Source organism: Seriola dumerili, unplaced genomic scaffold (genome assembly GCF_002260705.1).
Source record: "Seriola dumerili isolate Sdu_G_001 unplaced genomic scaffold, Sdu_1.0 BDQW01000017.1, whole genome shotgun sequence".
Lineage (NCBI taxonomy): Eukaryota > Metazoa > Chordata > Actinopteri > Carangiformes > Carangidae > Seriola > Seriola dumerili.
Window position 1 is genome coordinate 825,394 of NW_019174272.1, and position 14,869 is coordinate 840,262.

General features: G+C 43.7%; 1 protein-coding gene across 1 annotated transcript in view; it reads left to right on the forward strand.

Annotated features, from left to right (window-relative positions):
- The first annotated feature begins 795 nt into the window (after positions 1–795).
- Positions 796–14,869, forward strand: part of pole (DNA polymerase epsilon, catalytic subunit) — a 20,770-nt gene continuing 6,696 nt past the window's right edge. Inside the window, exons 1-45 of the mRNA XM_022752439.1 lie at positions 796–915; positions 1,008–1,088; positions 1,262–1,306; positions 1,389–1,481; positions 1,617–1,771; positions 1,872–2,016; positions 2,109–2,189; positions 2,288–2,395; positions 2,479–2,589; positions 2,728–2,813; positions 2,910–3,029; positions 3,150–3,282; positions 3,392–3,505; positions 3,592–3,804; positions 3,888–3,995; positions 4,106–4,234; positions 4,318–4,420; positions 4,729–4,875; positions 5,016–5,161; positions 5,316–5,464; positions 5,590–5,682; positions 5,979–6,281; positions 6,410–6,605; positions 6,833–7,047; positions 7,442–7,544; positions 7,671–7,751; positions 7,844–7,966; positions 8,182–8,391; positions 8,535–8,747; positions 8,876–9,019; positions 9,127–9,267; positions 9,392–9,545; positions 10,011–10,117; positions 10,305–10,481; positions 10,605–10,828; positions 11,030–11,250; positions 11,356–11,560; positions 11,694–11,867; positions 12,288–12,413; positions 13,120–13,252; positions 13,360–13,567; positions 13,658–13,789; positions 13,985–14,178; positions 14,328–14,528; positions 14,666–14,791. Coding sequence (XP_022608160.1) covers positions 796–915; positions 1,008–1,088; positions 1,262–1,306; positions 1,389–1,481; positions 1,617–1,771; positions 1,872–2,016; positions 2,109–2,189; positions 2,288–2,395; positions 2,479–2,589; positions 2,728–2,813; positions 2,910–3,029; positions 3,150–3,282; positions 3,392–3,505; positions 3,592–3,804; positions 3,888–3,995; positions 4,106–4,234; positions 4,318–4,420; positions 4,729–4,875; positions 5,016–5,161; positions 5,316–5,464; positions 5,590–5,682; positions 5,979–6,281; positions 6,410–6,605; positions 6,833–7,047; positions 7,442–7,544; positions 7,671–7,751; positions 7,844–7,966; positions 8,182–8,391; positions 8,535–8,747; positions 8,876–9,019; positions 9,127–9,267; positions 9,392–9,545; positions 10,011–10,117; positions 10,305–10,481; positions 10,605–10,828; positions 11,030–11,250; positions 11,356–11,560; positions 11,694–11,867; positions 12,288–12,413; positions 13,120–13,252; positions 13,360–13,567; positions 13,658–13,789; positions 13,985–14,178; positions 14,328–14,528; positions 14,666–14,791 — 6,591 coding nt within the window. The remainder of the gene's footprint in view (positions 916–1,007; positions 1,089–1,261; positions 1,307–1,388; positions 1,482–1,616; positions 1,772–1,871; positions 2,017–2,108; positions 2,190–2,287; positions 2,396–2,478; positions 2,590–2,727; positions 2,814–2,909; positions 3,030–3,149; positions 3,283–3,391; positions 3,506–3,591; positions 3,805–3,887; positions 3,996–4,105; positions 4,235–4,317; positions 4,421–4,728; positions 4,876–5,015; positions 5,162–5,315; positions 5,465–5,589; positions 5,683–5,978; positions 6,282–6,409; positions 6,606–6,832; positions 7,048–7,441; positions 7,545–7,670; positions 7,752–7,843; positions 7,967–8,181; positions 8,392–8,534; positions 8,748–8,875; positions 9,020–9,126; positions 9,268–9,391; positions 9,546–10,010; positions 10,118–10,304; positions 10,482–10,604; positions 10,829–11,029; positions 11,251–11,355; positions 11,561–11,693; positions 11,868–12,287; positions 12,414–13,119; positions 13,253–13,359; positions 13,568–13,657; positions 13,790–13,984; positions 14,179–14,327; positions 14,529–14,665; positions 14,792–14,869) is intronic.

Here is a 14,869-nt window from a genome sequence, read left to right on the forward strand (position 1 = left end):
ACTACCACCACCACTGTTCACCTCCTCACCCCCTCCTCGCTGAGATAGTAAACACACGCGGGGGAGGGGCTTAGGAAGAAGAAAAGATCGTGTATGTGCAAGATGTATCGGTCTGTGTTTAAAAACTGTGCTCACACACAATACCAATAACAGTGTTCAGGAATATACACATGGACACACAGAAAAAAGGACATCGAAGATAAATAAACATAAATGTATAACAATAACGTACAATCAAATAGGTGAAAAATAAAGAAATTAATTCTAGTTCTTACAATTATGCCGACACTGCGTGAGCGCAGCATAAACATCCTCAAAGATCCTCCGGATTTTCTGTTTGAGTGATTCAACTGTTGAATAAACAATCTTCGTTCTTCCTCCACTCTGCGCAACACTCGCGGGAACTGCAGTAACGCGCCAAAATAAGAAAACAGCCAGTGTCAGTGACAGTGACAGAGAAACGTAGGAGACAAATAACTTAAAAATCTGTTTCAAATGCGGCTATGTTCACTTACTTATAAAAAACTGAGCGGGTATTTAATTTATCTGGCCTCGTTGTAGCCTTTAGCTCGCGATAAAAGATGGTTCTGCAAAACAGTGGACGGTACAGAGCGGACCGAGGGCAGAGTGGAGGAGATCAGGAAAACCAGTAAGTTCACGTTATTTTTTCACACTTGCTTTCATTTACTCTAGAGTCTAGACATATACATAATAGAGCAGATAACGCTTTTTAAGCAGGTTAGTGGATGACAGAGAGGAACCATGTGTGTTTGAACCAGGGACGATGGATCCGCGATGTCGGCTCTCAAGCGGCTGGAACGCAGCCAGTTCACCGACGAGATGGACACCCGCTTCGGCTTCGACAGGATGAAGGAGCCGGGGGAGAAAACGGGCTGGCTGATCAACATGCACCCTGTAGGTCCACACAGTGTAACGTCAGGCCTTTTGGAAGTGCTAGTGGAGGAGAAGTGACACTAACTATGATACTGTTTTTTTTATATTTGTAGACAGAGATCCTGGATGAAGACAAGAGGATGATCAGTGCTGTGGACTTTTATTTCATTCAGGAGGATGGAAATAGGTTTAAGGTGTGTTTGAGAAAAAAAAGCCCAGGGCTGTGAGACAGTGAGGAAGCTTATTCAAACTGGTTACCAGCTTTACAAGCTGGGTCCAGTTATTATAATTATGAAAAATGTGCAACAAATCTCTCGCCTTTTCCACTGTGCTAACATATTCCTCCTAATATTTAATCTGTCTGCAGGTGGCTCTCCCCTTCAAGCCATATTTTTACATAGCCACTAAAAAGGTTAGTTACCGCCTGTCATTTTGTTCTCATGCCATGTAAACATGTTCTCAAACTCCTTCCCTGAAGACAACTGTATTTCCAGAACTGTGAAAGAGAAGTCATCTCATACCTGTCTAAGAAGTTCCAAGGAAAGATGGCGAAGCTTGAAATTCTCCCAAAAGAGGATCTAGACCTGGTGAGAGTTTTGTTTTTAGTGTCCTTTTAACAGTGTTTAATGGAAAATAATAATTAGTTGCAGGGTTAATTTGCACTACAGAATAGGAAAGTATTGACCATTAGTGATGCTGACGTTTTGTCCTGCTCTCCCCAGCCAAACCATTTAGTCGGACTGAAGAGAAGCTACATCAAGCTGTCGTTCAACACCGTGGACGACCTTGTCAAAGTAAAGCGTGAGATCGCCCCAGCAGTACGCAAAAACAGAGAGAGGGAGCAGTCCAATGATGCCTACACTTCAATGTTATCAAGGTATCACCAAACCACCAATCACATTACCTTTTTTTTATCATCTTTACTCAGTTATTTCCACTTTTATATTGATCTGTGGATACCTGTGTTGGTTTTTCAGCGCCTTATCGGGTGGCAACGTGACCTCTGCAGATGAAGACGGGATGTCAAAGAGTATTTCAGACCAGTTAGACAACATAGTGGACATGAGAGAGTATGACGTGCCCTATCATGTGCGAGTGTCCATCGACCTGAAGATCCATGTGGTAAAGACAGATTTCTGTTACTCCTGTGTTTAAGAAATCCTCTAAGATGCATGTGCTGGCTGTTCTTATCTTTTATTGTCTTTATGTGTCAGGCTCACTGGTACAATGTTCGATACAGAGGCAGCGCTTACCCACCAGAGATCGTACGGAGAGATGATCTTGTGGAGCGACCAGTATGAGGATTTTGTTCTTTAGCTGTCATTTAGTCAGAATTATCTTGAAGGCTTCACCTGTGACAGTTTCCATAAAACATTGTTTCATGTTCTTTTAGGACCCTGTTGTTTTGGCTTTTGACATTGAGACCACCAAACTTCCACTGAAATTCCCAGACGCAGAGACAGACCAGATTATGATGATCTCCTACATGATAGACGGACAGGTGAGTTTTATTTACTTTAAAAGTTCATGTTATTTATTTTCTGTTAATACTGTTACTTACATTTCCTACCTTTCTTTTTAAAGGGGTTTCTAATCACAAACAGAGAGATCGTCTCAGAGAACATTGAGGACTTTGAGTTCACTCCCAAACCTGAGTACGAGGGGCCTTTCACTGTCTTCAATGAGGATGATGAGGTGTGTAGCTGCATAATAGTAAATATACTACAGTGTAAATAAATGTTAAAGCACTTGAAAATGATTTAATTCCTAGAAATGTGATGCTCCATTTTTGCATCAGTGCAATAACATGTGGTAACGTGACTTTGGCTGCAGGCGGCCCTCATTCAGAGGTGGTTTGACCACGTTCAAGAAACCAAGCCAAACATCTTTGTGACTTACAATGGAGACTTCTTTGATTGGTGAGCTGTTGTCTTGCTGTTTCTATCAAACGATCACATGCATTACTCATATTCTACGATATTTACCTTTCACCTCTCCTGCTTTGTTTCCTCAAGGCCTTTTGTTGAGACTCGGGCTGCCCTTCATGGTCTGAGCATGCACAGGGAGATTGGTTTCCAGAAGGATAGCCAGGGCGAGTACAAGTCCAGTCAGGCCATCCACATGGACTGTTTAAGGTCTGCACATCTCAGACACTGTTATGATGACATCATTATGGTGTATGTAAACATACACCTTAGGGCTAACTTTAGGTTTATTCATTTCAATCATCTTTCAACCTGTTTCTCCTGTGGCAGGTGGGTAAAAAGAGACAGCTACCTGCCGGTGGGAAGTCATAATCTGAAGGCAGCAGCGAAAGCTAAATTGGGCTACGACCCAGTGGAGCTGGACCCAGAGGAGATGTGCCGTATGGCAACAGAGGAGCCACAGGTACAGAAATAGACATCAGTTTTTACAGCTCTGGAAGTAAGGAGGCAAATTGTTTTGAATTGTGGCTGCAATTTCATTGACTTTTTTTCTTTTTCTACCTTTCTGTCAGACTTTAGCAACCTACTCTGTGTCAGATGCTGTGGCCACGTATTACCTGTACATGAAATATGTTCATCCCTTCATCTTCGCTCTGTGTACCATCATCCCAATGGAGCCTGATGAGGTTTGTCTATTGTGTTTGTTGTAATAGATGCTGAAAAGTAACATGCATCTTGATAGTTACTCATCTGTATGTCCATCTGTTACCAGGTGCTGCGTAAAGGTTCGGGGACTCTGTGTGAGGCCTTGCTCATGGTGCAGGCCTTCCACGCCAACATCGTCTTCCCCAACAAGCAGGAGCAGGTCTTCAACAAACTGACAGACGACGGCCACGTCATGGACTCTGAGACCTATGTGGGCGGCCACGTGGAGGCGCTGGAGTCTGGAGTGTTTCGCAGTGACATCCCCTGCCGTTTCAAAATGGTACAGTCAGTCACAGTTGTACGTTATACTTTCATACTCCTGTGATGTTTTTAATGTGACGGTTCCATCTGATCTGTTGACAGAACCCAGCTGCATTCGACTTCCTGCTGCAAAGAGTAGAGAGGACGATGCGCCACGCCATTGAGGAAGAGGAGAAAATCCCCTTGGAGCAAGTCACAAACTTTAATGAGGTTTGATTTGTCATTGTTTCCTTTGGTGAAGTCGTGCCTTTCAAAAGTCGTGCCAACTGTTCTCAGCATTCTCAGCTTGAAGATATAAAACATGCCTGGTGTTTTCTCAGGTCTGCGATGAGATAAAGAAGAAGCTGACTTCCCTGAAGGAGGTTCCAAACAGGATCGAATGCCCCCTCATCTACCATCTGGACGTTGGGGCGATGTACCCCAACATCATTCTTACCAACCGCCTGCAGGTAAAAAGAAAACAAAAGACATGAAAGTGAGCAAAAGTTATAGTAAAGCATGAAACTCAATACTTTATTTTCTGTTTTTAAAGCCATCTGCAATGGTTGATGAAGCCACTTGTGCTGCCTGTGACTTTAACAAGCCTGGAGCCACCTGCCAGAGGAGGATGACCTGGCAATGGAGAGGGGAAATCAGTGAGTTAATATGTTTATTGTGTGTTGCTGTGGGTATGGATGCATCCAAGAAGACACAAAACTGTAATTGCTGACCAAATAGCTGTGAGTTTTTATTTTCTGTAAATGTGAACAAAATTCTAAAAACATCGTTCACTTTAATCACACTCGTTCAATTTGTGAAAGTTGTTGACTTAAGACAGTAGCACCTCATAACCTCTTCGGATTAGTATTTTTATCCAAGAAATTAAATGTTAACATAATGTCATATTAAAGGCTTATCTAGCTTTATAACACGTAATGAAGTGATCTGTTGTCTCTATCTGCAGTGCCCGCCAGTCGCAGTGAGTTTCACCGTATCCAGCAACAACTCGAGTCTGAGAAGTTCCCGCCGCTGTTCCCAAACGGACCGCCTCGGGCCTTCCACAACCTCAACAGAGAGGAGCAGGCCAAACATGAGAAGAAACGTTTGGCAGGTACTTAATTTTTTTCCAGCCTTTTATAAAGGTTTTCAGTAATTCCGCTGAGCCGGTCTGGCTCCTTTGGTTTTAGTTATGATTATAAGTGGTCAAATGTACTGGGAACCAAAAGTTGATTTATCTGTTCCTTGTCACAGACTACTGTAAGAAAGCCTATAAGAAGACACACGTCACCAGGCTGGAGGAACGAGTCACCACCATCTGTCAGAGAGAAAACTCCTTCTATGTCGACACTGTGAGAGCTTTCAGAGATCGGCGATACGAATTCAAAGGACTCCACAAGGTACATTTTGGTATCATTAGCAATGACAATAATAATCATCCCCACACAATTTGCAGTTCACACACACAAGTTCACTCATTTTTAAACACATTTCACTTGAACTTGTCTTGTCTTGCCTGTTAAATGCAGTTATTTTCATGCTCCTTTGGTTAAGGTGTGGAAGAAGAAGCTGTCCTCAGCTCAGGACAGCGGAGACGCCGCTGAGGCGAAGCGCTGCAAGAACATGGAGATCCTGTACGAGTCTCTTCAGCTGGCTCACAAGTGTATTCTCAACTCTTTCTATGGCTACGTCATGAGGAAAGGGTAAGAGTCAATTACTGTGCAGTTTTCCTCAGGAGATTTTTTTTTTAGTCGTTTTATAAAATGATACGATATCATCTTATACTGTGCACCTGATGTTGTCGGTTCCGTCTTTGTGTTTCCATCAGGGCGCGCTGGTACTCCATGGAGATGGCTGGCATTGTGTGCTACACTGGAGCCAACATCATCACTCAGGCCAGAGAGCTTATCGAACAAATAGGGTGAGTGATTTGATAATTTGATAATTATTTTCTCAGTCAGAGCGAGGGCAGCGAGAGTGCAAGGTCAGCACAAAAGAAACAGGAATGGATCCACTGATTTGTTCAACAACGTTTTATGAGCAGATTCCTGTCAATATGTAGGAATGAATCTAGCTCTGACAGCATGGTTTTTATGTCTTATTTTTAATTGTTGCCTCTTGAAATGCAGTAAAGTTGCCATGGAGAAGAAATCAAGGAAATTCCTAACACGTAATCTAAAAAAATGCGTTTTTCACCTCTGCTTCTCTGTGACTCAGGAGGCCTCTTGAGTTGGACACTGATGGTATCTGGTGTGTCCTCCCCAACACCTTTCCTGAGAACTTTGTGGTGAAGACGAGTCACGAGAAGAAGCCCAAGGTGACCATCTCCTACCCAGGGGCCATGCTGAACATCATGGTGAAGGAGGGATTCACCAACGACCAGTACCACGAGCTCGTCGACCCCGCGTCCCTCACTTACACCACCAGGTCAGAGAACAGCATCTTCTTCGAGGTGGACGGCCCGTATCTGGCGATGATCCTCCCTGCCTCTAAAGAGGAAGGGAAGAAGCTGAAGAAAAGGTATGACAATAGTGGAAATGTAACATATAAGTCCTGTGGCCAGTGGATGATTTGTTTAGAAATTTAGGGAATCAGCTTCCTGGTTAGGAACATATTAAACTATTAAAAAAAAACTCTCTTTGTTTTAGGTACGCTGTGTTTAATGAAGATGGATCTCTTGCTGAGCTGAAGGGTTTTGAAGTGAAGAGAAGAGGAGAGCTCCAGCTCATTAAGATTTTCCAGTCATCAGTGTTTGAGGCTTTCCTCAAAGGTACCACTCTGGATGAGGTCTACGCCTCTGTGGCCAAAGTGGCCGACTACTGGCTGGACGTTCTATACAGCAAGGTAAAGATCTGTGAACGGAGGTTATGAAACGGCATTCTAGTATTACAAGATATTTACATCATGCTTTCAGATGTGTTTTGAGTAACTTGGATTAACCAGCCGCCTATCAAATTTGTTAAAACACAGTAGTGTTTGCGGAGAAAGCTCAGTCAAAATGTTGATTCCTGTTCTTGTCATCTTCACAAAGGAAAAAAAAAAGAAAAAGCTTTATTTCACTGGTTTTCCAGGCTGCCAACATGCCAGATGCGGAGCTGTTTGACCTGATTTCAGAGAATCGGTCAATGTCCAGAAAGCTGGAGGACTACGGAGAGCAGAAGTCCACTTCTATCAGCACAGCGAAGAGACTTGCTGAGTTTCTGGGAGACCAGATGGTGAAAGATGCTGGTCTGAGCTGTCGCTACGTCATCTCCCGAAAACCAGAGGGTTCACCTGTCACAGAAAGGTGGGGCAACAGCTCTGAAAACAAACATACATATACTATTGGATATTACTTAAGACGTAAACATTTAATAATCCTATAGTCATTATGGGAGTCCACATTCAGCCTTGTGTATCAAAGACAGCAGTGTGTGCAGGTTCAAGGTGAGGCAGATCAGAGGTGTGTGTGGCTGGTGTGGTCTCCATGTGGGACGTCCTCAGCAGGTCGCCCCATAAACAAAAGCAAACATAACACAGCATGCTGAGCATAGATTTTGTGGTGTTAGCTGGACCAAATAAAGTGATCTTAGAATTGTTTTCCCAATGTTAAATGTTTGTTGAGAAGAAGCACTTTGTAATATTACCAGAAGTAAAAGCCTTTAGTGTGACACTGATTGATTTGTGTTTCTCTCCATCAGAGCCATTCCTCTGGCCATCTTCCAGGCAGAGCCCAGTGTCAAGAAACATTTCCTTCGTAAGTGGTTGAAGATGCCCAGCCTGCATGACTTGGACATCCGCTCTGTGAGTTTTGTTTTTATTTGTTCTTTTTTAGAAACATATGCACTCAGATACAAGCCTTTGGTTTCCTGTGTGAATTTGCTCGTGTGCTCCATCTGACATTACAGTTTGTGTTGTGGGCCTTTCCAGATACTTGACTGGAGTTATTACATAGAGAGGTTGGGTAGTGCCATCCAGAAAATCATCACCATCCCTGCAGCTCTGCAACAGGTACAAAAAAAAAAAAAAAGTGCATTTAGTGTGTCTCAGTATTTCCAAAATTTATTTGAAGTTGAATTTTAGTTGGTTCATTTCATCATTAGGTGAAGAACCCAGTACCCAGAGTGAGGCATCCCGACTGGCTTCACAAGAAACTCCTGGAGAAAAATGACATTTACAAGCAAAAGAAAATTAGTGAGCTGTTCACCAGTGAGGGAAAGAGACAGGTAAGTTCACCTCACAGCAAAATATCCTGTCAAGCTGTCAGCACAGAAAGTTTCCTCTGCTCCCGTCTGTGGATTTATTGTGTAGTTTAGAGATTTTTTTTTTTTTTTTAACCTATTCTGTGATATAGCTGACTTTCCTCTGGTGGAAGGTCAGGCTCTTTAACCCACTCTGACACCCCGTTATACACTTCGCTAAATGACCTCTTCTCTCTCAGGTTGCCCATCAGCCTCTTCAAGCAGGCCAAGCCGCAGATATAGAGGACTTTGGGATGCCGGCCAAACCTCTGCAGCCGGCCATCCTCATAAGCACCAAGCGGAAGCGGACTTCTCAGGGAGAGGACAGCCAGGTGGAGTCTCAGGATGTGGAGCTCACGCAGTCCTGGAGAGAGATCCTGGGACCGCCCCCACCTATGGGAAAGACACGGGTAGGAAAACAGCAAGAACCACAGAGTCTTGACTGTTGTGTCACGGGGTACTGGTTCCTACTCAGCCCTCGTTGGTTCCACCATTCCCCGAGAAATATTACATTTACATTGGATCTTATTTTAACCACTGTGTCTGCATACAGGAGGAGCGTCTTGTGTGGCTGCGCTACCATAAGAAAAAGTGGGAGCTGCAGCTGAGGCAGAGGAAGGAGAGAAAGAAGAGGAGGAGGCTGCTGGATGGGGAAGCTCAGCCTGTAGGTGGAGGAGTGATCAGAGGTGGCCCCACCACCGGCCTGGGAAGCTTCCTTCGCAGAACAGCGCGTAGCATCCTGGACATGCCATGGCAAATTGTGCAGGTGGAATATTATTGTCGCCACCTTCTAGTCCTTTAAGAAATAATTGATATGATCCATAGAAAATGGTTGAATATTAGACACTGAATTCTAGTCTTATCTGATGTGATATCCTGCTACCTTCCTCACAGATTGCAGAGACTAGTCACCCCGGTCTGTACAAGTTGTGGGCTGTGATTGGGAATGACCTCCACTGCATGAAGCTCAACATCCCCCGTGTCTTCTACGTCAATCAGAAAGTGCCAAAACAAGAGGAGGGAGCCACATACAAAAAGGCACGCAAAAAGAAAATGCAGTGACTATAGATTTTGAAAGTTTGAAAGTATGTGCTGTCATAATAAATGAACCTTGTAAATTTTAACATTAAATCATTTGGCTTCAGGTGAACCGCATGCTGCCTCGCTCCAACATTGTGTACTACCTTTATGAGTACTGTGTACCAGAAGACATGTACCAGGAGCACATCAATGAGATCAACGCAGACCTCTCTGCACCAGATATTGAAGGAGTCTATGAAACACAGGTATCATATATACATATATATATATATATATACACCTCCAGTATAACTTATAATGCGTATGTGAAGTGGGTTTATCTAATAGTGCATAAATGATGCAGTGTTACTGTGATTGTCACTCTTTCAGGTCCCCTTGCTGTTTCGTGCTCTGGTGCAGCTTGGATGTGTGTGTATGGTCAATAAATATGTTGTGAGGGATCTGGCCGGCAGGGAGGCTGACACTTTCGACCTGGAGCATTTGGAGATGAGGTCTCTGGCCCAGTTCAGCTACTTGGAGCCCGGTAAGCCCTGTCTCACACACTGGTCGTCTGGAATTGATGTCAAAATGGATCCGAATGGGATTATAGTTTAGTTTAGTTTTTCTTTTGTTTTTTGTTTTTTTTTACCATTTTCTTTACCTCTAACCCATAGACATATTTTTATATTATTTGTCATGGTCAGATTTTTTATTTTCAGCTAAATGTTATTCTAAGTGCTGTAATTGGATGCCACAGCTTCATGCCAGCCCATCTAGAGGTGTTTTTTAGCTTCTCAAATGAAACATCTGTGATTGGACGCCCTCATGTGGAAACACATATTTACAGAGACCTAAATAAATGTTGGACTATTTGATTAAGTTTTCTGGTGGAACAGCGCAGTGTTACATAGTAGGATTTTGTGATCCCCTGGGCAGGACCATGGATTTTGTTCTATGTTACGAGTTTTATATAATTGTTATGTTATTGTTACGTTTGCTTTCTCCTCAGGGAGTGTTCGCCACATGTATTTGTATCATCACCGCCAGGGCCACAAGGCTCTGTTTGGCCTGTTCATCCCCTCTCAGCGTAAAGCCAGCATCTTTGTCCTGGACACAGTAAGAATAACACGACTCTTTATTTCTTCCACTGCCTTTGTGTTCTCATTTCACAACACAAATCTTACTGTACTGTTGTTATTTCACTCTCCCTCTCAACACCATTATCAAAATACATTCCTCCCCAGTTTATAGAGAATAACACTTAAGGTCTGTCATTAAATTATCTTTTTTATTTTTTTCTGAGGTTCGAAGCAACCAGATGCCCAACCTGAGTAACCTTTACACAGCTGAACGCACTGCCCTCCTAGAGAAGACTACAGAGGAGCTTCTGCCTCCAGAGAAACACAACTTTGAGGTCCGAGCTGAAAACGACGTGAAGGCTATCTACCGTGCACTGCAGCGCATACTGCTAAACTACAAGGTCAAATACACTGTTCCTATTTAATACTTTGTCGTCCTGTAATACATTAAATGCAGGGACATTACTAATTATTTTCATGTGACTAAACTGTCGAGCGTCTGCTGTGTCTGCCGCTGTTTACAGGAGGAGCGTCGTGGGCCCACCCTCATCGCTGTGCAGTCAAACTGGGAGTTGCGACGATTGGCGGCAGGGATGCCGGTGCTTGCGGAGTTCCCGGTCGTTCCAGTACATGTGGCTGATGAGATCAGCTATAACGTGCTGGATTGGCAACGCCACGGTGCCCGGCGCATGATCCGCCACTACCTCAACCTGGACAGCTGCCTGTCGCAGGCTTTTGACATGGCCAGGTACAAACTACATACTCTCTGTGAATCCTTTTTTATTTTTTATTTAATTTTTAGTTTTAGTCAGAGGTCTGTCTTAACATGCTCTTTTTGTAGCTGCAGCTTCTGCCAAAGTGTATTTTCAGTCACTAGTTAGTTTATTGACAGCATTTTGTTGCATGAAATGTGAGCTTTTAATACTCACATAATGTCTCTCGCCTTCAGGTATTACCACTTACCTGTGGGGAACTTGCCTCAGGATGTGTCCATCTTTGGTTCAGACTTGTTCCTGGCAAGACATCTACGGAAACACAACCACCTGCTGTGGCTTTCACCCACGGCCAGACCCGACCTCGGAGGAAAAGAGGCTGATGACAGCCGCCTGGTCATGGAAAGTGATGACAGGAGCTCTGTGGAGATCAACGCTCAAGGATGCTATTCCACAGGTACATGAACACCAGGAACTCGCACAGGAAAAAGCAAAAGATCATAGAGCAAGTCGTTTTTGAATTGTCTTTCTCTACGTTTATGGATTATCCTCCTTCCTTCAGTGTGTGTGGAGATGGACCTGCAGAGCCTGGCGGTGAACACCATCCTCCAGTCACAGCATGTCAATGACATGGAGGGCGGAGCCAGTCTGGGCGTCAGTTTTGATGTGATCCAGCAGGCCTCGTTGGAGGACATGATGTCAGGAAACCAGGGCGCGACCGCTCTCGCTAGCTACGATGAGACAGCTCTCTGCTCCAACACCTTCAGGTGTGTGAACATCTGATGTACATGGCTGTTTTAACCCTACACCTACACATAATGACCTAAATTGGCGGTGTGTTTTTAATTATGTTCCTCATTGTTTGCTCATCTTACTGTTTCCTCTGTGGTGTATGAGCAGGATCTTGAAGAGCATGGTGGTTGGATGGGTCAGGGAGATCACTCAGTACCACAATGTGTATGCAGACAACCAGGTGATGCACTTCTACCGCTGGCTGCGCTCACCGAGCTCTCTGCTCTATGACCCCGCACTGCACCGCACCCTGCACAACATGATGAAGAAGGTGTTTCTACAGTGAGTTCAACATCATTCTCCACACTACAGCAACCATCTGTCATTTATTTAGTCATGTATTTAGTCTTTGTTTTTGAAACAATGGTTAAATCTCTCTGGTTTATTTTTTTTTGTACAATAATCTCAAGGTAGCTCTGTTCCCATCATTTGGTGACATGCTCAAGCTTTTTTGGAAATCAGCTGTGTCCCTGCACTCAACAAAGCGCTTTAATAAAATTAGTTGTTGCAATTAAATATAGTGATGAAAACAATTGGACATTTTTGGTCCATCTTTTGTGTTCAGTGTATTATTAATGTCTGGTTTGCTCTCATCTTTTTTTCTTGCACTGATTTATCCAGACCTTCTGTTAAATGCATAACTTACAGTTACACTTACAGTGTCCTGTCCCTCCATTAATCGTTCCCTCACTTTGCTGTCAGGTTGGTTGCAGAGTTCAAACGTCTTGGCTCAACTGTGGTGTATGGAAACTTCAACAGGATCATCCTGTGTACGAAAAAACGGAGGATAGATAATGCCATCGGCTACGTAGAATACATCACCAACAGGTCAGACATTCACTCTCTGCACCCACGTCTCTGCAAGACCTTGCATTGTAAAGGGATATTATCACTAAATCTCTACATTTATTCATTCCCCAAGCTCTAATTTATTATTTGACATAAATCTATGCATATGTAGATACACTGATTTAAAAATTGTTAAATGCAGTACCTGCATTCAATTTTTAAAGAACTATGTATTAACAGACTGCTCAGTAAGGTAACAGCTGAGCCAATAAAAAAGGGGTTGTTTCTGTCTTCAGTACTAATCATCCATTTGACCAGTTTGATGTTTGCCAGAGAATGTGTTGTGGTTCCTATTAAGAAAACTTAAAAGAGGTGCACTGCCCATTATACTCACAGGAGAAAAACAAAATAGTTAAGTTATGATACAATGTATAAAAGAATAAAACCAATACTGTAATACAGAAGTGAAATATCTCTGGGTTTTGCATTATTATTGTGGCTACCTCCAAATGTTTTTCTGGTCTTCGAACAAACAACAATACATTTAACAGTTCAGTTGTTGGTCAATATTTCTGAACATTTCCGCTTGAAAGCACAGTAGCCATTACTTACATATTACATTCTTAATATTAAGATCCAAAAGAGATTTGAAAAAAAAAAAAAAAAAAATCTTTTCATTCTCTCTATCATATTCTAAGTTGATCCAATACCTGACAAATCTCCTCCCTAACTTCTCTTCTTCAAGCATCCACTCCAGAGAAATCTTCCACTCTTTGTCCTTGTCCTTCTCCCGATGCTGGGAGTTCCTGCTGTGGATGGACCCCGCCAACTACGGTGGTGTGAAGGGCAAACTGCCCTCCAGCCTCTTGTATGGAGAGGTACCTCACACTGAAACTTCTGCCTTACTGTTTATTTGCTTTAATTAAAGTTTATCAAGCTGAATACTGAGACCCACCCCCAACCCCCCCCATATGGGCATTTTTAGGAAGGAACCAAACAGAAGAAAAACAGACGAGGTGACGGCGATGAGGATGGCAGCGAAGATGAGGATGAGGATGAGGCCGACGTTGAGGAAGAGGATGGTGATGGAGAGACGGATGAGGTGGAGGAGCTGATTGAGAGCAACTGGAACATCATGCAGTATCTACCCCAAACTGCCTCCTGTCAGAAATACTTCCTCATGATTGTCTCAGGTAAAAAAATAATCTACACAAAACAGCTTATGTGCTTTTTATTTGCTTTTCTCTCTGCCAACTCTTACGCACACATCTCTTCCACCCCAGCCTACATTGCAGCAGTCTACCACAGCATGAAAGAGGAGCTGAGACGTAACGCTCCTGGAGCAACACCAGTCAAGAGACGTGGAGGCAGCCAGGCTTCCCAGCAGGCAGTGGGAGACTTGAGTGCTCTTCCTGGTAAGATGCTGTTTGGGAAGCCGCTTTAGTTACTAAAGACTTAACTTGTGTCTCTCAGGAACGTCACATTACTCACATTAGAGTCACTACAGACTAGTGTCTGTTACACTTGAATCATTAATGGGGAGTTTTTAATCATATTTAGATAGATTTCCTCTCAGGTGTGTTTTTTTTTTTTTTTTAACTCTGGCACAGGAATGATCTCCTTCTCCCAGGAATATGTGTCAAGTGAGCTGACACAGAACTTTTTCACCATCACTCAAAAAATCCAGAAGAAGGTGACGGGCACCAGGAGTGTGACCCAGCCCTCAGAGATGTTCCCCGTCCTGCCTGGATCCCACCTGCCACTCAACAACCCAGCACTGGAGTTTATTAAATATGTTTGCCAGGTATACACCTAAATGCCACATGACTGGTAGTACACGTCAGGGGCTGGTGTTGTATGTAGTCATGATTTTTCCCTTTGTCACACTTTGCCACGCTGATTTTGCAGGATTTGCAACTGATGCAGATTTCTCACTGTCTTTTCCCCCCTCAGGTCCTTTCACTGGACGCCAACATAGTGAACCAGGTGAACAAGCTCAAGAGAGACCTCCTGCGTCTCGTGGACGTTGGAGAGTTTTCGGAGGACGCCCAGTTCCGTGACCCCTGTAACTCCTACATCCTACCGGAAGTCATCTGCCACCAGTGCAATTTCTGTCGTGACCTCGACCTCTGCAAGGACCCATCTGTGGCACAGGTAAGAGCTGAGCAAAAGAAGAGTAGCACCTGATGATAACAACACTAATATCCCTCCTGTTTGAAGCTGCTTTATTAAATTGTATTTCAATTCCAGAAGAAATCTAAATGATATAAACTGTGTTTTCCTCTCCTCAGGATGGGTCTGTCTTGCCTCAGTGGTTCTGCTCCAACTGTCAGGCCCAGTACGAGACTGAGTCTGTTGAGATGGCTCTGGTAGAAGCCCTGCAGAAGAAACTGATGAGCTACACGCTGCAGGACCTGGTGAGTAAAAAATTCCCGCCGGGCGGCCAGCTCTGCTAGCTGGGCGCAATGCCTGTGCTGGGGGGGGGGGGGGGGCGG